Source organism: Varroa destructor, unplaced genomic scaffold (assembly GCF_002443255.2).
Source record: "Varroa destructor unplaced genomic scaffold, Vdes_3.0 BEIS01000003.1, whole genome shotgun sequence".
Classification (NCBI taxonomy): Eukaryota; Metazoa; Arthropoda; class Arachnida; order Mesostigmata; family Varroidae; genus Varroa; species Varroa destructor.
In genome coordinates this window covers 22,856,248-22,881,888 of record NW_019211456.1, presented here as the reverse complement: position 1 = coordinate 22,881,888, position 25,641 = coordinate 22,856,248, and the positions used below count along the sequence as shown (strand labels likewise).

The 25,641-nt window shown below is 40.6% G+C and overlaps 1 protein-coding gene across 3 annotated transcripts in view; it reads left to right on the top strand.

Annotated features, from left to right (window-relative positions):
- The window catches only part of LOC111247856 (calcium-activated chloride channel regulator 1-like), a 45,233-nt gene extending 41,936 nt beyond the window's left edge, over window positions 1-3,297 (top strand). For all 3 annotated transcript variants that reach the window (XM_086983613.1, XM_022799327.2, XM_022799329.2), the window contains one exon: window positions 97-3,297. In XM_086983613.1, the coding sequence (XP_086839739.1) occupies window positions 97-1,526 (1,430 nt within the window). In that variant the 3' untranslated portion in view covers window positions 1,527-3,297. The remainder of the gene's footprint in view (window positions 1-96) is intronic.
- Window positions 3,298-25,641: the final 22,344 nt, after the last annotated feature.

Here is a 25,641-nt window from a genome sequence, read left to right as displayed (position 1 = left end):
TTGCACAAAAAATTCTTACGATAAAATTAATTAAAGAACATGTTATAAAGTCACCTTCTTGATATATTTATGATGGTCTACTATTACTACTTTTAGATGACGTCATTCCTCATACGGCATGCTGCGGCAGTATGGTGATGCGGACCGCTCAGAATGCGACTCGAAGGTTCTCTCGTCGCGTTGACTTCGGGTCGTTTTTCGTAACGAGTGTGGCACTTGGTAACCAGCAAGATGACAAAACTTATTCGGCTTCATGGACGATGCCCGCTCGTGTTGCTGACCTGCACGTCGCTTACCTTCAGTCCAATCCTGGAGGATCTGGAAGAATCTCGCTGCGATGGACTGCATCTGGCAACGTACGAGATCATGGACGGGCAGCTTCCTATATTCTGAAACGATTCGACAGTCATGACGAAGCGATAGCACACTTCGCTGAGAGCGGTCATGAGATCGATTACTGGGAGTTCGACGACGGCCTTTTGTTGCCAAAAGAGGCGGGCACCCTCGAACAAGTCTATTTCGAGCTGCCTAATGATATCCTGCTGCCGCAGTACTTTGCTCTGAAAGTAAACAACACGTATGGAGTAACCTCAGCTGTGTCGAATGTTGCTATGATTTCAGCAATGCCACCTGCAGCGGTTACCATACCCTCAATTTGGGGTCTTGGTGGTTCTCAAGATCATGGTGGCTCTAGAGGCTATGGTGATGCCAAGGGCGGTTTTGCCTTTGCATCTGACCAGGGACTGTTTGGCCAGCGGGACGGAACTCGTTTCCTCCCAAATCAATTCGCGCTAATAGTTACGGTGCCACTCATCGTACTTGTCCTTGGAATCTGCGTCATTATGGTTGTTTTTGCTCGCCGACGACGAGATCCACTTTTGGACAAGGTGAAAAAGGCCACGAAAGACGATAAAAGTAACGGTGTGAACATTGACACATACAACACTGGAACGATACCGAAGAACTCAGAAGGAAATAACATGAGTCCTCTCTTAACGCCTTCATCCATAGTGAAAGAAGATATTAGTCCAATGACATCTGGGTCACGAAGTTTGCCGCTCAGCCCAAGCATGGACTTCAACAACACAACAGTAGGCATTGATCACTCTTTTGCAGTCAGTAATTCAAATGGTGTCCCAGCTTTAATGAATCCTATGACATCTCAACAACAGGCAGGTCTCTCACCAGTCAACCATTGGCCTGCTGATATATTGCTCGAGCACTACGACAAAGTGCAGGGGGCCAAACAACGCAATGAACAGCCCTCAGTTCTAACTCTACAATCAGGACACCTCGACGAGACCGTTCATTCGACTAGCCACGCCCTCTGTAACTTAATGGATCCTCTCCGAGGCCGCGCGTCTTTAGCAACTAATTCCGCCACATCTAATCAGATGAATGGCAGTTTGCAGCATCTTCCCGTAGGCGTGACTAACAGCATTTATCCGCCGTACAACTCTCCGGCCATAGTTACCCCAACAGGAGTTCACGTAAACGCACCATCTAGAAATATAACGCACGTTTAAAGTACGGCTGAATAGGCCGATCTTCAGACTTCCTGAACGTACGAAGGAATCAGGGTGAATAAAGAGTTTTGAGGGAGAAACGCTTGATCAGCAATTAGAATTTATGTTTTGGCTATTATCCGATTAATGAGCAATATCGCTATTTGGCCCACCTGATTGGCAATATACGCATATCGGTTATATATGAATCTAAGCATCTTTACTTTGTTCCTGATGTCTATGTTTGTATGCATCTTACGTAACTTAGATTCTAGCTTGCCTTCAAGAATTTACCAAATGCGTTTGATAAACAGATAGCATCCCAGGGGAAGGGCCGACCTCCTCCATAGTCTATGTTTCTTCAGTAGTTTCTCGCCAGCGTAAGACACTGCCGAAATTCGTCGTGCTATTTCAAAACCTTGTTAATTTCTATCAAATTGATCCCCCTACGTGCATAAGCTGACCTTGTAACAGACGTGTTGATTATTAGAATAGCTTGCGAGAGAAACCCCGCTACGCTGTACGGCGTTCCAGTTAATTGTGATACATACTGTAACTACACTACGTGTATACTATTCCGGATCTCAAAAGATTGGAATGTTTATAATGTATCCATTGTACATAATATATATAAAGCTCCGATCTTGACGAGTTTACGTGCTTCTAGTCGTGGAGAGCAATGCTTATATAATAAAATAATACAAAATAGCAAATTTAACGACCAGGAAACCGAGTGCATCTGGCCAGTTATGCTTAAAGCACTTTGGGTACGTGTGGCGGATAGGTGTACGACCTCTTGAAAATCATTTTCGTTGTCTGGAACAACAGCCGCGTGTTGGAAACAACGAGGGTTAGGGTGAATATTTAAACACACATACATAGAAATATAGTACTATGTAAATAAACACGTGCATTACCTATTACCACGGAAACGACGCCTATTAAAATACTTGCGGTTAGCTATTTTAACTAACTAAAAATGATCTCTACGGGCAATGGCACGCATGTTATAATAGTACCTTCACTGAGCAAATGATTTTTTTTTTACTTGACGAAATTAATTGAATTATTAAAGTAATTTATTCAATGAAAAATTTCTAGTATTCTTAAAAACATCTTGAAGAGAGGCGTGATCGGGTGAGCGTTGAAGCAATTCATTAATAACCACTTTCTTGGAATTAGCCCAACTATAGTTTCTGAGGTATAAACCTTTAAAAAATACCTAAAAATATACGAACTTTCAAAAAATGGCTACGTATAGGAATTTACATAGCAAATATAAAGTTGAAAACAGCAACCTGTGTATGAGATGGAGAGCTTTCACTGAACACTATAAAACACTAATTTTTTTCCGATATTAAAACAATTCAATATATCGAGTTCTATGCCTCGGTGAGGTAAAACGTTTGTCGGCCAGTAACATTTGTAGAATAAATAAAAGCAACATCATATATTGGTATAGTAAATTCACGTGAACAAAGAGGATTCTTTACCATTATTCGTATGCACAGATTAAAGAATGGCAAGCAAAATTGTGCGTCGGTGCTATGGAAGATTCAGACCACCTCTCTTGAACGGAGGATCTTCATGATAAAACAGTACAATGATAAGTACGCAATTAATACAAACAGCAACAATAGAATGGATCATCTAGAAAATGGGTAGCGCACTAGCACAACTCTATATTTTATAATCTGTAATACCCACTGTACAGAGCGAAACTTCCGAAGTGGTCATTGTTTAGTGGTCGCGAATGAAAAGAACGAATAAAGTTTATATATACCATACAAGACGCAACAGTGTATCCATTTCAATCCTTTTCTATATACGAAATGTACATCTTTAACTTATTCACTCTAAAGTTATTTGGTGCCTGCAAGACGAGTAGAATAGGAATAATCCACCCTGTGAAGGTTTTTATAATCTTCGATAGTGTCTGATATCTAATTCGATCCTTTGGAAAGTCATACATTCTTGCTTTTCCAACATGTTTTCATTTACAGGTAACTAGTCAGTAAGCTGATGTGTTTTTGTCTTCCGAAACACACACCAAAGGCAGAAATAACTAAAAGCAAGCCATTGCTTCTTTGTAGAAGACAACATCGAAAAAAAAAAAGATGTAGTAAATCACCGTCTAACAAAGGTCCGCTATGGCCTTTTACGACGAACGAAGAAGTTGTTGTATATCAGCATACGGACCTAGAAGCTTCTCAGGATTATTGTGCCGTGCTGCAATTGCACAATCACGTCCTGCAACAACCGCTCTGTTAAAGGTCCAACAAAACATCAACAGGGGAGAGCTTCTTTAGAGTTGCGCGTAAGAATGGGAAAGAAGCCCGTTTATTACAGACAGACAACAGAGAAGCGGCACAGTTCGTGTTTTCCATTAGAAAGCCCAAACTCAGTGGCAATAGAAGAACGTACATGATGGGGGTAAGTAAAAGAAGCCACTTCCAATTATAGGAGACCGGGAGAACCAATGTTCGTAGAGAGCCACGCTGGTTGGCCGGGGCTCTATGCGAATTCTACTTTCGACCAAGGTGACCTATGGATGACATCAGAGCGACAATCGCATATAGCTTTAATGGAGATTATTTGAAGCGAAATCCTAATATTCTTGATTTATATATAGTCTTGTTGGTACTAGGTCTGCTTACCGTGTTGCATCCAGTAAACGAAATTTCGAGTGGAATCTAGTTTAGCTAGTAAGTTTAATACCCCACTAAATAGTGACGAAACGGTAAGGGCTATGGAACAAGGGTCGCTTAATTTATAAAAAGAGGAAACCTTCTAAATACTTCATAAACATGAAGATGTATTGGCCTCGACTTGAACAGAAAAGACTGTTTAACCTTCGGATTGACTGATTGAGGGATCGGCTTGGTACATATCAGACTCAGTTGTCAAGGCGCCATATGAGTTTTCACGAAAATTAAATTTTAAATTCTGAGCTATACCTCAAACTTCTTCGGGGCAAACTTGAAAGTGAAATCTGCGTACGTTTTATGCTGGTACCTTCTTATTGCAAGCATGAAACCTTCTGTATTTCGACAAATATAAATATGATATTGTCAAGTAGTCGACCGCTGTTTTCTAACAACGTAGATTTTTCCATGTAAAATCCAATCTATATCATTACTAATTTGCTGCAAGGTGCTCTGTAGGTTACACTTTGACTTTCGACTAATTTATCTGCGTTTTTTGCTCAGGAAGCCCAAGTGCCGGTTATGGCGGAGCATTTCTGTTTCGAATTGAGTCAAATTTACTCGCTGCAATAGAGCCGATATTAATCGCTACCACCACAAATCCATTAGTTGCATCTACTTCTTTCCCGCTCGCTTTGTCCTTCTCTGCTTCGAAAGGACAAATGTACTCATTTATATTATTAGGTCGAGCCGAAACGTTCATTACGAAAGGCTCATTTGCTACACATCGCAAAGTTCATGCCGACACATTTACGTACAACTACAAAACAGCATTAGGCATAATACGACAAAGCAGGACACCAGTGAGCCAGAAATATCTAACCAGCTATGGAAGTCAAATGTTTTTTTTTTTTTACTCAGAGTTTTAATACAATTATTTACAATTTTGCCAGCCATCAGGGGATCGCTCGAATGAACTTATCGCCGCTAAACAAACGACTGAATAGACCGCACTGATCTGAACCGCATTTATATTAGTTAGAAATATCGATAGTATAGAATATATATATCGTATAGAACGGATCAGCGAGGAACAAGTAGCAACGAAAAGAGGTCATAGTCTAGTTGACAAATAGCACCGTTCTCTGAAGAAGTGTTTCTGCAATAAGGAATTAAGCAAGACGTCTAGTGTTGAGACGAGTTGAACCGTTTTTAATGTGCTATGTACTAATTAAATAGATCAATAGGCGTACAAAAAAGCTGATAGGACTTTGCTATTTAATACTTTCATCATACCTTTGTAATTCGTTGCTCTACAGAGGCAACGTCATAGCACGCTCAAGCGTTCCAGAGCATTCAATCTCAAGTGAATATTGTACGCAAACTTTATTTCTAAGTTAGTTAAATAGCCTATCCAAGACAGCTGCAATTCTTTGCAGTAAGTGTGCCCACGCTTGCCATGCATTCGCTACTAGACACGTCGTTCTCTTTCGTTTACTCATTGGACTACGCGGGCTATCCTAATGGAGACGCGCAAAGCAGCTAAAAAAAGAAACAGGCCATTTTATATGCGGTACACTGAACAAGAGGCCAGTGACGACAACGCGGAGCGGGCGTGTAGAATTCACCGAGGACGAATATGCATCGCGTAGCTACCTTGCAAAGTGGCTATATTAAGCACATCACCAATATGCAACAAACAATGTAAGGCTGAAAATGTGTCGACCTACGATTACGCAGACCGGCGAACCCAAGCACACTGGAAAGCGACCCAAAAGCCAAATAGCGTAAGAAAACGACCTGGCTGGAGCAAAAGGAGTCGTTCTCCACTGTAAATGAACAGACCGTAGTGAAGAAAAGTTCATCTACCTTTCGCCTTATCTCCAGTGGCACAATAACTCTTGTCTCGTAAATGACTAGAACAATACTAGCCTAGAAAATGTCGTAATGGTTTGCTAAGTTGCTTTCGAGATCATATGCGCGAATTCGTATTTACACTGACGGCAATTAATGTGGTTTGATTTTAGGAAGTAACCCTCATCTGGGGTTACATCGCGTCACAGTTCCATCATAAAACGACCATAGTATATTTAGCGAGCCCTATATGTACATGCATATAAATTACTGAAGTTCAATATTTTCTTCTATCATACCTGCACCATCCTACAAGAGAATGTACATATAAATACGTAGCAGTAGCAGTTATTATATAAACTAATTAGGCGGAAGAAGTCATTACCTTGGGGGGCTCGTAAACCGCGAAACAGCCGGCAAACTCCATTCGATTCGAATGGCTCCCGAATGGCTGCGTGTATACCGTTGAGCCCCTACATGCCGCTTGGGCTGGAAAATATGACGGATGAAACAATTCCTTTGAATGCTACGGGGAAATATGGGACGATATTTGGTTCGCTACGCTAGAACAGTCGGAAATATGGTGATTTTCTTAAGCTTCTGCGAATGTGTCTCTTTTCGTGTGTCATATGCGTTCATGGTTTTTGGATACAAAGGTTTTGTTAACTGAATTGAATTGGAGTGCCTTATTTCGCAGAAAGTAGGCCAGGAAAGCGTATACATCGTTTACAATACAATAGTTTATGATATAAATAATAGAATTTGCTTACATATGGCTTTTCTCTTCGATGTAGTTTGGGTGTTAAACAAAGAAAGGAAAACGTGATGAAATACAAGGAGTTAGGACCCTTCTTAAACAGATTTTTCCACTCGAAGTTTTAATAGGTACTCCTTTCCCAACTCTACTTTGTTGACGAACTCACAAAACTTCTTCTTTCGAACTTCTATGCAGTAACACACAATACAGTAGTAATAATAATAATAATAAGATAAAATACATAACTATATACAACCACCCTCGAGCGTTAGACCTCTAACAAAAAAAAAAAAACAACATGAATATTGCTTGCGATTTAGTAGCATTTCGTATAGGCGAAGCTGAGACTTACTTGAACCATAACATAAAATTAGCGATATCAGAATTGACCCGCGATCTTCCAAATCTGCTAAAGTATCTGTCCTTTATAGTTGACACAACAACGTCTAGCCCAACCAACAGTTCAATAGGTTAAAGGAGCAATCGTAACAAAAAACTAAAATCTGGCAATGTTGGTCAGCTTTTTGGCAAAATGGGTCAACTGCTTCATAAAGCGTTGCGAGAGCGTACGCCAGAAATTATGATGGTACTCAAAGTATTAATTTTGCTGTTAAGGATGGCAGTAAATAGGACCCGGACAAAAAACGACTTCATTCGTGCGCAATGGCTGTGAGGAGTAACTTTCGCCCAGGTTGATCCGTCGAGTGCCTGGGCCGAAGAACGCAGCTCGCCGTAGCCCCTCAGCGCAGTCTAGTGGGTTGCTCAGGAAAGACAATTATTGCAGGAAACAGGAAAACGAAACGAAGAATGCGATCGAGCCGTAACATTGCTCCACGATGCATGGCTTGCGGTACACGTAAACAGATGGCACAAGGGAATATTGTAAGACGTTTGAGGGTGTGTGCGCGCCGCGGAGTGGATGAAGTAGACAGAGAGGAGGCTGGGGGCAGAGTAAGCTGACAAAAACGACAACCTCCAAAATAGCAACGGTAACAGCGTCAGTCAACGGCCGTCATAAAACTTTTGAGAGACCTGCTATGTGTGCGCTTAACGTTGTGTACGGGCAGATAATACGGAATTGCCAGGATCAAGGAGCGTTGCAATGGCGAGTATGGCCCGTCTAGCGCAGGAATACACGATTCGGTTTTAAACGAAGAGTGTGCGTCAGCAGTCTTTAGTGCGAGACACGCTAAAGTGATAGGGTGTAGGCAAGCAAAGGAGGCTAGGTTTAGATACATATACAGATTGATAATCTAGAAAATGGCCGTAATAGATGTCATTAATTTAGTATGTGTTTTATGAAAACTATTTTCCATTGTTTAAATTTAAAAAAAAGTGGTAAACAACCCTGCCGAGTTAGTTGTATCTACTTTCCATTGAATACAGAAGTGTCTCTAAACTACAGGTTTGAATGTTTGAACGAATCGTATTCACAGATAATTATTTCTACTACCTGCAAATGTGGTAATAAATCGAAAATTTTGAATTTCTCGTGAGTACGCCACAGACTTCGCTTCGCTGCGATTATTCTATTTGTGGTACATTTGTGTGACCTCCACACGATAGCTAAACCGAATCATGAAGTAAACGACTTCTGCTACCGTCGTCCCCACCGTTTAGAGCTTGCACGACGTTGAGAATGAGGGATACTTAAATGTTTCTTGAGAATAATCTCCGAGATTTATTAAAATCTATCCATTAGAAAGGCCAGGATACTGTGCCCTATAAAGAAACGACGATACGGGAATTATTTCGAGTCGTCTCGAACGAGGCCTAGCAAAAAAACAGGTTAGTGAATAAAAGCGTCAAGAACAGAACCAAATGCAAGAGCGGGCAGAAAAGCCTGGACTTTGCAGAGACGTTTTATTCGTGCAAAAACAGATTAGTGAAGGTGAGCTGTCAGTATGTAGAAATTTACACCAAAACATAGATCATTCAGGCCTTTCAGCTTTGTACAACGGCATGTCATACGCACAACGCAAAACGCATGTTTTGGCTTTTGTACTTATGTCAAGAGACTCCATAGCCGGAAGCTATGGTGCAAAGAAGCCACAAAATACAAATTGTCACAGGTGCTGTTTCAATTAGCTATATACTGGTGATAACAACGAGTTTGCAGGAAATGATTGTGACGAATTGCACACGGTTCCTGACGGAACACATTTTATATCATAAAGGCACGTCATGGTTTTGCGTTAGCTGTAGAGCGAACAGCGGACGAAAACTGAACACATAACGACTAGTGCTAAAAGCACCGTACGAAATCTACCGGAACAAATAGGCCATATGGGACAGCTTGCTGATGTGTATCAGCATTTACCTATCAAAAAGCCAGAGAACTGTTGGCTCAAGTTTCACCAACGACATGTACTATACGACAGTTGTGCTTATATAAGGGAACAAATAAGGATTTGCTCTCACGTCCGGCAGGAAAAAAAATAACTGTAGACTTTTCCATCGATCGTAGTTAGCTTGCGATAGTTATACTTTGTGAATACGTAAGAATGATAGACTACGCACTAATGTTTGTCACTGACCAAACACTATGCATAGACAGTAGGTTAAAGTAAGTCTGGCTATAAAAAAAAGGAAATGAAAACATGTTATTGGGGCTGGTATAAAGTAAATCGGTGTTCCACCTTACAAAAGTCTAGCTTTTTTCGTAACTATAGTACTTCTCTTAGCTATTAGACTGCTCACTTCCGACTATAGACTTACTTTTATTATTTGCATATATTGTCGTTACTTTTATTGCTAATGCTGATATTGTCTGCGGCGGACTTTAAAAATGACTTTTGACAAACACGAGCTGTAAAGGCTTTGTAGGACAAAGTTGGCATTTCATATGTAACGTGTTACAGATAACTCAATCATTGGAAACTGGAAAAAAGCTAAATAAAAAATGAGTATCCGGAAAACTGACTCCAGGCCAGTTTGGGATACGTGTGGTATATTCCACGTGTGATTTGCGGAGCTTTAATCAACAAGAAACCCATCCAGAGCATACGATTACCACAGAGGGGGCACAGCTCAATACTTACCGTTAGCCGGAAAGGGACCATAGCGTCGCGACAGAGGGAAATCGAGTGCGGTGGTAGTTTCAAGTGGGTTTAGACGTAGGATGACGATAGCACTTGCAATGCACATCATGAATATCCATTACTATGAAATACTTGCCGAACATGGCACAATGAATGCAGCTGGCTGTGTCCGGTTCCTGAAAAGACTCATAGACTGCTGACATGGCAACCGAAGTCTATGTACTTGGTGGCAACGGCAATGCCAGAACTTATCGCCGTGTTTAAACAAGTTTTTGGGTTGAACAAAGGGAAGTCCAACATTGGCTTCAACCCGCTCGTTCTTTCAACTTAAGTCTGTGTGATCATAAAGCTTTTCAGCCCTAAAACAGGCAATTCGTGTGGATAAGTATTTCCTATTGCCGATTTACTTCGAAAAGGCGTAGACAGAAAAAATTACATATGGAACGCCAATGGCAGCTATATGGTGGTCTACAAACTGGCAGAGCCTTGCAAAAAGCGTGTAAAAACGGAGGGTACCTCTAACATATACTACACATTATTATTCTAAGCCTACTAATTAGAGAATTTCAAAGTCCGCCGAATTCGCTTATGAAAGCATAATTATTATTACCGTTATTGTTATTCCCTTTTGTTTATATAATTACTATTTGTTATAAACAAATAATTTTTTTTGGCTAGCGGCACTGCTTATTTGCAGATTTATTTCGAATATAGCTGATTTCAATAAAAAAAAAACCTTCGTTTTAGCATTTACGGCTGACTACAGGATGAATGTTTGAAAATTTCTCGCTTACAGATATCCAAAAGGGGAATCCGGAAAAATGAATCTACGGTTTAAGAAGTAGATCATATTTAGGTGACCATATAGGTTCTTACATGGGATTGAAACTCATCCTCAAACGGCATTTCCCTTAGCTCGCTTATTGGATTGTTGAATAAGCGCACACAGGTTACGCCAATGAATCTGTGAGACAGGTAATAGCATGCATACCAGGAATGTGGCCACAGCGTTTACGGCTTTCTCCTAAACTCAAACGTTGTCAAACTTGATATGTTTATATCTTCTCTGTGGCATATCATCAGCATATATGATGATCACTATTCACTGCGCGTACATATGTAATTTACCCTTATTCCTTTGCATACCCGCTCTATAGGGAAAGAACGAGGGAGAAATGGGGCCTGGCATCAGGCCACGCTTGAGCGCTCCCCACTGCTGGCTTTCCTCTTTGTCATATAGAAACCGGTAACGGTAGCAGAGAACATCTCTGAGATGCCCCACTTACCTCGGGTTAGCTGACTAACATACTGGCTGGCTTGGGGGATTTAATAAATGAGCCATGACTTGGGTCGTTCACTCCGTTGGCTTCGATCCCCTATTCCGCTCCCTGCCGGGATACAACCTGCCGGGATGCACGATAAAATGCAGCAAGATCTAGTCCAAACAAAAATAGGCAAACTAACGGAAACCTATTTGTAACGTAAATTTACTCTATCCGTGATCCTTTTAGATGATCTTGCGTTGAGTTAAATTCAATTGGAAAAACTTGAACATTTTACTTATACGTGACAGTTAATGCGTAATTGCAATTCACTCGACCATATATTGTAGAATTATCGGATCTGATTCGGACGTTTCAGGTGAGATTATACCCGTTTGCTAATCAGATCGTGCAAAGGCATAAGTTTATCGTGCTCACAGGATGTAGTTTACTCGAAATGTCCTTTCTTTAAGATATATCAATTTAGTGCGATGATAAGCGGCGCGTGATAATGTGCAGGAGTTTACGCGCAAGTACGAGCACTTCAGTAATAAATGGCAATGTTGTCAAGATGAAGATACGCCGGAGAACTCCTGCAAGCGGGTCCACATCTATTTGAATGCTCAGGCTTCGCCAGATCGGTTGAAAATTATGCTAAATAAGGAAAAGAAGGGCATAGGCAGTGATATGGGCCTGGAAGATTTCACTACTGCTCTTCAACTTCTGCTTCAAATAGCAACATTTCCCATATCACAGTACGCACAGTAGACTTAGCTAACTTATCGATGTGGGTTAGTATGTGATACCGTCATTTACTCAATTCCCCAGCTCTCAAATCAACATGCTCAGATAGATCCGCCTTAGGGTGCATGCCACACAGATTGCAATACATTAGAGATGAACCTGATTTCTGCGTAGGAGATCTTCGTATACATAACTGCTCACTGAATTGTACGAAAGCATTTTCACTCGTCAATATGGGCGGACTAAGGATAGATATCCAATAGGGAAGATGGACCCTTAACTATGGTCATATTTTGCACGCTGTTTCGCTTCGTTTGGTTATTTTAGTCTACATTAGACCTAATAGCCAAGCAATCCAATTCCTTCTCGTCTTGATAAGCTCTCTACGACGTGAATATGATTTGATACAAGTAAGCAGACTAATAAAAAATGCAGATTTTCGTATAGACGCGTGTTAGCAGATATCGTGATAACCGCATTTCACACTAGTACTATTCAGCGCCAAGAGCCAATCAGAAATAAAGTTATGCAATCTTTATTGCCTCTGCTCTCGAGCCAGACCGAAACATAGCGTTGCCTACCAAATGCGTGCAGCTTGGTCGCAGACAGTGGTGCGATTTGTTTTAAGGGTCCAGCTGGACAAATCTTAAGGGTTAACCTATTAAGCCCATTAGGCCTTCCTGATAGTTAGGTGCTAGAAGCGTCAAGATTATTGAGCGTTGGCAATGGCTCTTCTGTGACAAGCTCGCTGGCTAGGCTCGTTGACGGAATTGTCGTGGCCTTCGATATCACTCAACGTGCGCTCGCTGAACCGTTACAGCGTTTAGCATAGTGCCAAATGTATAGCCTAGATATCAAGGGACACTATAAACTAGCTACTTGCATAGATTGCCCTTTATTAGCCTTGCCTAAATGCCATCGCGAAACATTTCTCTGGATGTAACGATATGTATCGCGTGTCAAGACTCATCTGTGTCATATATACGCCGATAATGTATGGATATAGTATGTTTTTATATATTGTTTATTGTAAGTAATTTGCTATAATCATTGCTAGTCACAGAATGTTGCTTGAACAAGGGCATGTTTCTGCTTATGCAAATCACGGTATAGAAAACTATAGGAGGATATAAGCGAGCATTTAGATTGAGCATGTTGTCAACTCTTGTTGAAGAACTTGTTAAATAACACGTCAAACATCAGGAATCTATTAATCGTTTCATAGAGGCGTCTCGGGTTCAACAGTACATACTCTTCTAAATGAGATTTAGACCCAGCATCGTTGCAGGACATTCAGTCTTGGAAGTTTACGATCGCCTGCACTCTGTCGAATAGACTTACATTGTGTCTTTTTAAAATAAGTGATGCTGATTAGAATTATAGTAAGTTGAAATGTATTGGTTTTGTCCAGCGCAGTAGGTGCTAACTTGGTTGTGCAGGTCGACTGTGCAAGTCCGTGCGATTTTGCCCCGCTTCCGCCCCCTTTGCCAACATTTGAGGTGGAATAGTTAAGAAATTTTTTATAGCAGGCTTCAAAGCAAAGCTATGCAAAATGCCGTTGTTATTTATATAGTAAACCCTTTTTGGTTTCCACGCAATTTATTGTTCCATTACCTCACCATAGTAGAGAATGGTTAGAAAACGTATCTAAAACCCACAAGCTTTCCTCTGAGGTTATAGTAAAAGTTCTGTTTAGTATAACAGTACTGCCTGCGAGGTTGCGCCAGAGAGATTTAATAGTGTTCTCGTCATGGTGGGCAAGCAAGATATTTGTCTGCTAAGCTTAGGGTCGTATGAAACAGTTTAGGAGCGAAACTGAACATAGACACATTTCGCTCCGTGGTGAAAGAAGCCAACTGTCTGTAACGGCAATATCCGTTGTAAAGGTCAAAACATTATACAGATATAGTGTCCTAGTAGGATAAACTTTTGTCCTGATACTGTCAAAGAACGATTATACATTAGACACATAACAACTGATCATTTCCCAATGCTTAGTTAAGCGTACAAACTATAAGAAATAGTGGAAAAAGAAATCTTTAAATTGTTTTCATATGATTGGCACAGCTGGGTTTCGGATATTTGTGCTAATTCTCATTTATACTTGCTTGTCTGATTATTCTAATCTAAATGTATAACTTCATTTTCATTTAGCGCTCACTACGTATTGTTTATATACGTCTAGAACCATGCCACGCAAGATTAAAAAGATTGGCAGAGATCGGCAAACTTTTACTCATATTTGTATTATCGTATTTATAAAGGATATTCTGTAAGCGTCTAGGCACTAGCTCTAATGGCTACAAAGAGAGCAGAAAAAAGTTGCCGTTCCAGTAAAAAGAAAACTATTTTATGGTGTGTTTCGCCTCGTAATGGGCACTCTATTGTACGTCCAGCGCACGGTTTATCTAGCCGCGTAGTTGGCCGCTGTAAGTCCATCCTCCATTGGTTCTCTGGCGTCGTCGTCGTTCCTTCCATTAATGTACATTAAGCACATTTTGGCTCTATAGCAGCAGACTCAAATACTGCTGAAATCCACCGATATGGTTTGTCAGCAAGTGCTACTAGGGGGACGTGTTTTTACTAACCTAAACTGATAATAAAACGCCACGCTAAAAAATGATACATGGAAAATTTCGACCAATGAGTTTTTCAATACTTTTTCCTAATACCTTGTATAAAATTAGTAATAAACATTGGCCGTACGTGTGCGCCGTAGCGTGGCTTTTGAAAGTGGATAGATAGAGTGACTTACCTTTTTATTAATTCTATTCATACCTACATGGAATCATGGCCTGGAATTAAAGCAGCGCTAGGATCAGGAGCGAGGCCGGGTTATAGAACAGGAAGTATGAGTTTAGTAAATGGTATTCGAATTGGAAAACGCTGGCGGTATACAAGGAGCAAAACACCAATGTGTTGGACGACGAAATTACACACGAACCTTTTTATTCTAAAAAGCAATTACATACTATCGTATTATTATCATAAAACTATAGACCTCTATTCCGTCATGAAGACGCGTTGCTCTTTCGAATGAACGGTAATAATTTCGCACCTCACCGCGAGCGGCAAAGAAGATGATAGCTTGAAGTATCAGTAAGCGTCAATATATAAAGTACAATTACGTTAATATTGAAGTAACCATTGGACTTATGTATGTATGAATTAGGTAAAGAAAGCCGCAAGCAACAATTAGCTTGGCTAAAAAACTTGTATCGTAGCTCTAACGCTTATATATTTCATGATAGCTACTTATTTGCGTAAGTTCAGTAACCCTTTTTTCTTTCTCCATTTCGCTGCTGATCGTTGATGCTGGATGCAGCTCTCCGCACTTAATGGCAGATAGCAAACTAATGTTCCAAACGCTGAATACGACTGTGTACGGTGAACAAAGTTATTATTATACGTGTTCCACTGTTTACGGACGCTTCTTACGCCTCCACTTCTTTGCGTATATACACGTTTGGATAGCTACGAATTTACTCGATTAGATCGTGTGGTCATCCGATGAAAATCTCTGTTGGCGTGACAGCGCGCAGGCAACGGGCCTTGTGCGGCCTTATGTACAAACTGACGTGCGATCACAACGATATGAAATCGCGGCGCTATTATAAATGAATCGATACGAACGGCAATTGAACACTCGGTTTAGCCATCCATCGATGTGGATAGAAAAAATTGTAAATATATGTATTATACACATTGGTACACGCCCTAAATCGCGTTCTCGGGACGCGAGCCATTTGAGCCTAGGCTGCGATCTTAAGCTAAGCACACCGTCGCAGATGTGCAATTCCTCTAAAAGTATTGTCTAATTTGACGCGAAGCGTTTGGCCATTCTATGGTCAACACGGATTTTTAAATGGCATCTATACTAGCGTCCTTTTTGACGCAGCTCATGACAATCTTGCATCTGTTCGAATGGAACTATTCTGCAAGGACGATCACCTAAGTTGCGAATTACCTCTCTTTAGTCGTACAAAAGGAAAAAAAGTTCAGACGATCTGTCTTCTGGTTTACTGACGCTTCTGATTAGACCTTGGCATTCTGCTAATGTTGTCTTAATAGAGTCTCTTCCAATTTGCGGTTGCAATCCGGTACCACTTTTCGCAACATACACCAAATAAAAGCTGCGGGATAAAATCATTTAATGTTATATCGATTGTATATGTGTTTACTTTCTTCTGAGCTGATTTCACGATTCTTGGCTATTACTAGACCCAGGTTTATTCACCTTAGAGGCCTTGTTGTAGCTCTATGTGGTCAACTTTTTAGGTTCGATTAAGCATTGTCTAAATCAAGGACTTTACGTCAGGTAGCACCGTTGAACGTTGCGCCAAATAGAATTCTATATTGTCCTACCCTCAGACTAGGTTCTTGTCAACTGCTGTTTATTACATTACGTTAACATCGTAGTGATATGATAGGCCTAATCGCCTTACACAGCTCATGATCGTCAACTGTAGCCTAAATAGTAACTATAACGTACGGAACCATGACAGAAACTCAAGAGGTGCAAGAATTCAGACTAACAAAAAAAAACGCTAACAGAAAAATGCACTGAAATCGTACCAAGTTGCTGTCGGGCCTGGCACGACCGGCCGAGCACTACCCGAGCCTCTGATAGCAAAGCGTTTATTGGCCGTCCATTGACCTTGGTCTGGTATCGAATCCAGCTGTCGTTAATCGTTTAGCTCCCCTTCCTCATCAGCTCTGAACCCCTAACACACTTGGCCATGTTCACTTCTAAAATAGTATCGTGTGTGCGTTTGTTTTCAGCCAGTCGGCACTCGTTCTTTCGATTCTGCTAGGATTTATTTAGGTGCAATGTACTGTCGATGTATGCATTATTTACTTCGCTACACTTTGTATTGTTGGACAATCATGGAGGCGCTTTCAAACTCCAGAAATTTCCGACAAATTCAACAGGCCAATAATGAATAACCGACCTTCCAAGTTTCAAACGCGGTTTTACAAACAAAGCGTTAGTTATGTATTGTTGATTAAGAATTCGTGCAAAATTAGCACTCTAATTTCCGAACCCTAAGAAGTTTCTTACGTGTGCGGATGAACGGGCACATAAGGTTAGAGAAGGTTAAGGGGAAATGGACAAGTCATAACGGAGCATACGAGTCAGAGGTCTGAGATTTTTTGAAAGGTTTTCCGCTCTAGTGCTTCGGTCACTAATAACACAAGCGAAACTAGCTCATACGAGCTAGAATATACTGAGCCTGGCTGTTTTTCGCTCTGCATTACGTTTGTACAAACTGAACGTAAGATAAGAACATTTGCCTTCAAATGCAGCCTCACTCACAGCTGTGCTCTCCAAATAATTTATAAACAGCGAGAAAACTCCGAGCTTTTTCGACTCGTACTGTTACGTAGCTGTAAAAACCGGATCGCTTTTTACCATTTCGATAATATATTTACCCTGCCAGTGCATAAGAAAAACTCTAAATCGTGGGGTCAAGGAGCTTGTGATTTATCACATTGTATAATACGCTCTTAAAACGGGTCTATCAGACGGAATCCAGCATGGCTCCATGAAAGGCAAGCCTATTCTTGTATAGCTAGTTCGATGATTAAATATCGTATCTGAATATCTGACTCCATCTGCTTCAATTTCTCAAAGACGTTCGACAGAGTCTGCCACTGTTCTATTTCGAGGTTGAAGTAGAAACTTTAAATTAATAAAAAAAATATTGGCCTGAATCTGCAGTTACCTCAATAAATGGAATATCAAGATAACCGTAACTGGCAAGTTCAATTTGCTGAGCAATCGCCCGTCAGGAGTGCCACAAAGATTCTGCGAGAACTGTTACTTACTTATTCTGCATATTTACTGTTGACTTTAAAAAAATTATTTTCAAGTTCAGCATTCTAGACAGTATGCAAATAAGCCATACTCGACCTTGAATATACCTTAAAATGCTCCTCAACACTTATAGGCAATTCACTGGTGTTTATTAAAAGTCGTGTTTTAAAATTTGACAAATACATTAATGAAATAATTTAGGCGTGAACCTCTGGTTTTGTATTATTCCATTGCAAAGAAAGCTGGCTTTATGCGACAATTTGCAATCGTTCATTTGTAGCTATATTGTTTGTAGATACGGCACGTCTACTTCGAAAAAACACGTCAATACACTTGACGGGATGCCGAAAAATTCGTACGTGGAACCAATACTAAACACGATTTTTCTAGGAAGTCGATTATGCTAAAATTGATACTCAAGACATGCTAGGTGACGGATCTTATATGCAATATACTAAGAACGTAAATATATAATGTAAAAGATTATTTTCCAATACTTCAGAATAGTTAGTGCAAGCCTCTAAGCCCCAGCGAAGCTATACGCACCGAGCGCGATAGCAGCATTTTTATGTGAAGCCTGCTGCGTTCAATGATAGAGTACGTACTTTCATTAATATGAATAAGAATAATGGCACGCTTAATACAATCCACCTGCATAAATCTAGGCTTGCTCCATTAACGTTTTTCAATGCTTAAAAATACATTTACAAAAAAACTAAAAAAAATATTTCATAGTATTGTAATTGTGTGAGGACATTCTTTGTTGATCATTAATGTTTTTTAAAATGAAGAGTTGGCTTGATTGGTTGGCGATAATCAAGTACAGACATCAACGGTGGGAGTTTCGAGCTTTCGAATAGTTTCAGTTGTTGAGGTAACTTTGTTAAGTTACGAACGAGCAATTTTACTTGCATCGTACATTTTTACGCCAAGTGAATGAAAGTGCTCAGTTGGTTGGACCGCAGCGCTCTGTTGTTCAATGTTGTTAATCAGTAACGAGTAGACTGCGATGAACTTCACTTTTTACTGCAGCTTACAGGCCAACGCAATCTGTTCCATAGTATCACCTTACTACTCAAGTTTTCAAAGACATCATAACGTGATCCGTGTGGTTTGGCAAGCATTAGCTTATGCGCAGGCTAAGGCCGGCCAGATGTAACCTAGAACGCTACGGCAGAAGGGTTAAGCATAATGCTTTCAGTTCAACAATCAGGTGGAGTAATCTCGGTAATGACTTTCAGTTCTGGGTTTCAGTGCCACTAGTCGTGACTTCTCTAGAAAGAATGTCATAATGATATAGCTACGAATGTGATAGGAATGCGGTAATTTATCTAAAATTACCTGAAAAAAAAGGGTCGCAAATACCGCAGGTCAACCAATGCTTCCATATGGTGGGCAAATCGATCGAGGTGCTAAGTGGGATGTTGAGCTTAGTGGATGATCCCCGGCGTTTTTCATACCGAAAAAGGAATCAATGGCCGTTTTTGGCAAGGGTAATAAAGTTGGAGAAGAATCTAAACGTAACGTAACAACCAAGGTCAAAGCAAGTTCTAGAATGAATTTTTTAAACATGATCGCATTGATAGTTATACAACAAGACTCAGGATGTGATAGTTTCAAAACTATTTTTGTTACTCAGTTATACATACGAGGTAAGAAATTATGCGTAAGAAACGCATCCGGTTATGATTGAGCTTCCTGCATAATGAAGCTTCTGCAACCGCTTATGAATGCTAAATTGCCCATTAGACTGGTGCTTCTGACGTCCATGTAAAATGCAGGAAATGTGTGCCATATTACATTTCTACGCTGGTGGCTACCATTCCATCATAACATTTTCGGAGTGCTACTACGATGCAACTGTTTTTGACTATCTGAAGCGAGCCTCCCGCGTAAATGCTGCATGCAGCGGACGACAACGTTGTAGAGGTACAGTAACAGGAAATCGTTGCTAATTGAAGGATTAGAATACGGGACAACACAAGAGACCGCAACTCTATATCCTGCTTTGGCAATGGCGATAGTTTATGCCGAAGCGAAGCTCCTTCGTTTAAGCTTAAGCAGGTATTATTGGATATCTCTATTCAAACAGCAATTAATTCGGTATTAATATTGGTATCCATATCATAATTTCATGTCACTTTGCGAACTCACATTGCTTTATAGGACCGAAATTCGCGCATGAGCTATGACCTTTGATTTAGGCTTTAAATTCACGTCGGGCAAATCTAATAGCATTCTAGTAGGTGGATTTTGCTTGCAGTCTTCAAGCGATTTGCTATGGATATAATCCTGATTGGTGGGCTCCGTATTCTTGTATGAGAATGTTCGTTGCTTGTTTTCAACAAGAGGAGTCTTACCCATTCTAGAAGCTTGTCACACCTAACGGAAATGAACTTCAAAAATTCCATTTTTTTTTGTGGAAGTTGATAGAAAATATAGCAACATTACTGAAGGCCCAGGAGGCGATAGTTTGTCTTGCCGATGATGATTGCCAATCGATGAACGATGCCCTATCTCATTCAAGCTTTGCGCAATTCGATGACCCACGGAGAAGCTTTAGAATCAGGTATATTCGGATTTTACTACAATTCACCTTTGCGCCATCTTCATGAATCTTTAGTACTTCGTCGGATCGTCTTCCAGATCTCAACATGTTTTCGCTGTATTCGAAGGTCTTACACTGACTATGCGTGTTGGCCATACTCTGTGTTAGAAGATATGCCAAACTTCAAACAACATAAACGATTCTGCCCCCTAGCTCCATTTAGCGGTCGGGTAGCGTAAATAGAAATTCAACTCAGGTTATGAGCTCTTGCAACGTCGAACCGGTATGCCAGCGACTCAAAACTATGAGTTACCTTTCGTATCGTTATCGGAATATGTAGATGTAATTGAGCTCAAGGCCGATTAGATTTAAATTTTTGTGATCGCTTAAAGTAAGCCACTGCTTAATCCAACTATTAAAGATCATACAGCAGACATTATTCGATTCCTCTCCTTTGGCTTAGAGCAATTTTTATCTCTCTGGCTCTCACAGTCGACCCAGACAGATATATACTACTATCACAAAGGGGATCTTCGTATCACAGATTATTTTTTAGCACCCCATATTTTTCTCACTGGTTTCTCTGCCTGCGCTGGGCATTATCACTAATAGTCTGAGTACTATAACCTGTTAGTTGATGACATCAATGCAGACGCACTCTATCATGTCTCTTGAGAGCTCATCTGAGCGCCGATAGACTTTATCATGAACACTGCCGTCCTTGTTTTCACGGTCCTTATGAGGCCCTGAGTAGGCTCCTTCCTTATGTAATTTCATATTAGTGTACACAATTCACTATTTGAATCGGATTTTGGTTATTCGTTTCAATAAATTAATGCAGCTGGTGAATTAAACCTGGCGTAAAGTTGAACGCAGTAAATAACATCTTTGCTACCTAAACACGTGGCAGTCTGAATTGGAATCCAGAAGTAGTAACATTGCTCGAACTGACAGCCAGCTGTATGGCTTGTAATGCTTAACGATTTAAGTATCGACGTAAAATACGAAGAACATTGGTTTCAGTAAGCGACCAAGTAGCTTGGGCCGATTGTTAACTTACATAGTCAATTAACATTACACAGTACCGGGCACAAGTGACTAGGGTGAATGGGACAATTTTCCGTCGACGGAAGCAAATAACAGACCGTTTCGTTTTATTGAAAGATTTTTTTGCTTGTGGATTTGAACCACACAACCAGAAGTTATTTTGCTACACAAAAGTACTATCGGCCAATCCAACGCAGGTTCAAATAGGGGTTACTGAATTGGATGTTAATAATTGTTCAAAGCGACACGTACAGAATTAAGGGATTTCATGACCCAAAGCACCTTGATCTCCTAGCTTAAGGAACCAGCCCATGTTAAATCCAGAAGAAATCGAGTATTGATTTGACTCGAAGACAGATGTGCCATCCTTCTGAACGTTATGACGGCTGCGAATTTATTTAAAGGCAACATTCTACCCATTTACATAATCCTATACAGAATACGATGATTCTTTGCTGTTCAAGAAAGAACAGATATCAAAATTTATAGACAATGTAAAAACGACTAGATAAAACTGTCCACTGTTGACAGTTGATACCCGCAATAGCATTTCATAAGAAATGCAGACAAGCCAGTAACACATTGATCGCTCGGAACCGAGAGCTGAATGTCAACGTGAATCATATGATGCAGAACATCCTATGGTTAACCGCAATACTCAGTTTCATACAAATACTCAGGGCTTTGTGCGGAAGGTTTGTAGGTAACCTCTTGAGATACTGAATGTAACCAAAATGGTCGGAGACTATGTAAACCAAAACTAGAAAGCCAAAGAGAATACCAGATCGAGAAAGTACGCTCCCCTTTAAAGACCAAAAATTCTATACTGAGTCCTCATCAATAACCAACGCATAAATCAGGCTTGCAGGAGATGCATCGGCATCCAGGAAATAGCCGAGCAAACAGAAGCAACAATCACAATCATATTATCGGGATGAGGTATTATAAGAACGATAAAAGAGGCGCCTACCACCGTCAAGCAAATCGGCCCTCACTTATTTCATCTTCGCTGCGCTACGGGAGCTGAAGAGCGTATCGGAAAAAAGTAAACATCCTGCAAAAAAGCAAGGACGTAACTGTTCTTAGAGCCGAGTCAGGTGTTTCTAAATGTTACGTACATGAAGGATGCAGCCCCGATGGAATCTAGAATGAAGACAAAATGTATCTTACTTGCACATAGCCAGACAACCCTGCTGAAACGTATTTGAGACAACGAGGTATTTAGTCAACCCAAGAGGGAAAAGGGACGAACAGATCTCAAATAGTGGAGAGACATCGCTAAGAAAGGCTTTTCCGACTAGCTCCTTATCTAGAATACCATAAAAGGTTACCAGAAGAGCGGCGCGGGCTTCACCGTAAAAACGGTTTACAAGATACTGCTGGATGAAGTAGATGACACATATCGGTATTCGTTGACTTCGAATTAAGGGTCGTTGTCACAAGCATTGCCAGGTAGGGTGTACCGTTGACGTTTTTAAAACAGCACACAGACATCTTGCAAAACATTATCGGGGCGGCTTAACGGAAAGAGATATTCAGCAAACTCCGGAAAAGGATTATCTCCTGTTACTTTTATTATTTATCAACAAACTTCCACCGTGCACAGAAAACATTAGTGACACGTAGGCCTTATCCTGTTTGCCGATGACCTTGGTGTGAACAGATATCGCTCGCATAAACTCTCCTTACGTTCAATTAGTATATTACTGAGGTTACACTTAAAGTGAAATAGAGGCAATAAAGTGCGAGAGAAAAGCAGCAGAGAAACCTGCTGGAAACCATATTTTTAGGCTAGACAGTAGCTCTTTCAAATTTCTTTACTAGATATGAACTCTTTATACGGAAGTGGGAAAGCTTCCTCGGTGCCTGTAGATCCTACACGGACAGAAAAGAAAATGACTTCCTGCGCTCGTTAGTTCGCTGTAGGGCATTGACCCGCGTCCGGCTAACCTGCAGGAACGCCGGCTTTTACAAGGCCGTTGCAGACAGAGACGTTTTGTACGTTACCTTTGTCCATCCAAAGAATGCGGGGCTAGCCGGGGCATGTCAAAAGAACTCCTGGCAGAAAAAAGGACAGGCTCTTGAAGGCCTAACCTGAAAAAAGATAGTTGCTGACAGGTCGAGTTCGCAGGCTAAAGGGAAAGGGTAGCCCTGATAAATTACAGACTTATGGCACTTTCGTCAAACAGCTCGTAGTACTAATTAATAAAAATCCGGACTAGTGCAAGTGAAATAAATGGCTTTAATTTGGAAGAATTTTAAATTCACTTACTTATCTTGATATCCGACTGACGATAACAGAGTGGTCATGAGTTCAAAGAGCACAGCAAAGAAGGAGTCCGGAAAGCGGGGATTATAGCGACATTCATTGAATAGAATTTTCTAAAGTAGTAAAACTACTACGATGATATCGGTTGTTACGCTGCTAGCGATTCCAGCGGACCTTAAGACTGAATAGCTTTTGAACATGTTGGGCTAGAATGGCTTTAATATTTCTTAGAAGTATTCTTTTCTATTATTTATATGCTTGTCCCAGCTTGTGGAACCCATATACTTACCACTCGATTTCTGCTGTGTAATTTATCTATCTATAGCTTTTCGGAATCTGTTTTTCTTGTATTGCCCTGTAGAGGGATGAAAAGCTTCGTAATCATACGGACTTAGATTAGAAAAACAGGCAGGCTGAAGTCAACATTGGGTATGCCAATCCGAAAAGTAATCCAGGCATATCGATAAGATCCAGCGTAACCATCAAGCAACTGGACTATGTGCTTCCGATTGCCTAGTTCACATTCGATGAATCTCTTGAGGGACTCAAAACAGCGGACTGTATTTATTGTTTCATTCTCGACGAGTATCTCATTGTAGTAAACACCCCTGATGTCCATTGCAAGTACCAGCGTCAACTAAACGTCGGGACCAACTCCAACACTGTCACGGAACTCGATTTCTTTCCAGCGCGACACCGTCGTCTCGCTTGGTCTCTATTGGGCTAGTGGCAAAGATTGAACTGTGCCTCGTCGGTGGCGGCCGTGTGCTCCAGGCAGGTTGCTTAAAGTCGGCAAATTGTACGCGGAACGCACCTTACGTATCCCCATGGTCAATTCACTGGGGATCCACTTTTTACTCTGTTTTCGCATTTGTAGTATTTGGCTTACAACTTCGCAACACATTACACATAAAATACCAGTTCTGGCCGACAGGGCTCTTAGGTTTCAAGCTCGTAAAAAAAACTTCTCAATTGCGGCACGGCGTTCTTGTTCTTCGGGTCTTCACATTTTGTCACCTACTCGCTGGTTTTCAGTATTCCAATCCAATTTTTAAAATTCACCATTGGCATACTGTAAGCTTCCTTGCCGAATGTCTTTACCAATTTTCGCTATATTCTTGCAGCACTGTGACCTGCAAGGAAATGAGCGTCGACTGTTGAGAATAAAGGGTATTTTTTTCCTAACTTATTTCTCGTGAAAGAAACTCAAGTTTGAAAGAAACGAGTATTCATCAGCCAAATTTCATCTGATATTGACATCTGTTTTAAGAGTTGTTCAATTTGAAAATCCGGCAAATTTGGTTGTAGTGGCCATTTCTGACCAACCCACCACTTTTCGTCGATTGTTCGAACCTTCATTAACCAAGGCACATAGGGAAATACAAAAAGACGTAGACTGAAAAAGAGTTCGGCATATCCTCCTTTAAAATCTCAGCGAGGACTAGTAATAATGGGGAAGTACAAGCAAAACATATCGACACAGGATAACAAGACGCGCTGTCTGTGGGTTCTATCATCTGATTGAGGGGACAAACAATATCTTCTTATGGGGAATAATGTGATGCCAAGGTCAGAGCCTTTGATTAAGGTCAGCTTATTTATTTTCTTGTAATCTCATATTAGACAGACAATAGGTATCGAATCGCTGAACTATGTCAACCACTAGTTCATTAGAGTAGATAGAGTAAACACCATGGGTACCAGATTCGTCCTTTTTAAAACTTAAAGTTATTAGTTTTAGTAGGCATCAATCACTCTTACCTTACATACACATAAATATTATAATTATAGTGAAAGTATGTAATGAGCGCATGAAATACTTCGTTAATTAAAGATGGCCGAACTTCGCTCGAAGCGAGATTGTGATTACCCATGGTTTCGCTCCTGTGGGCGGAGTTTGTTAATTTACTCGAAACATTATAGATTAAAATATCCTTCCCACCTGTGACTTGTATACATAGCACATTTTTCCAGCTGATGCAAACTTCTAGAAGTATCACAAATAATGGTAGCAATAATGTTTTCACACGTATCTGCTAGATGGAAACGGGCACAAAAACGTTTGCCAGTAAGACCTGTGCAAATCTATAGTCTATCGATATATCGAGCGTCAAACGGGTCTGCATTATTGCACAAAATAGTGGCTATAAG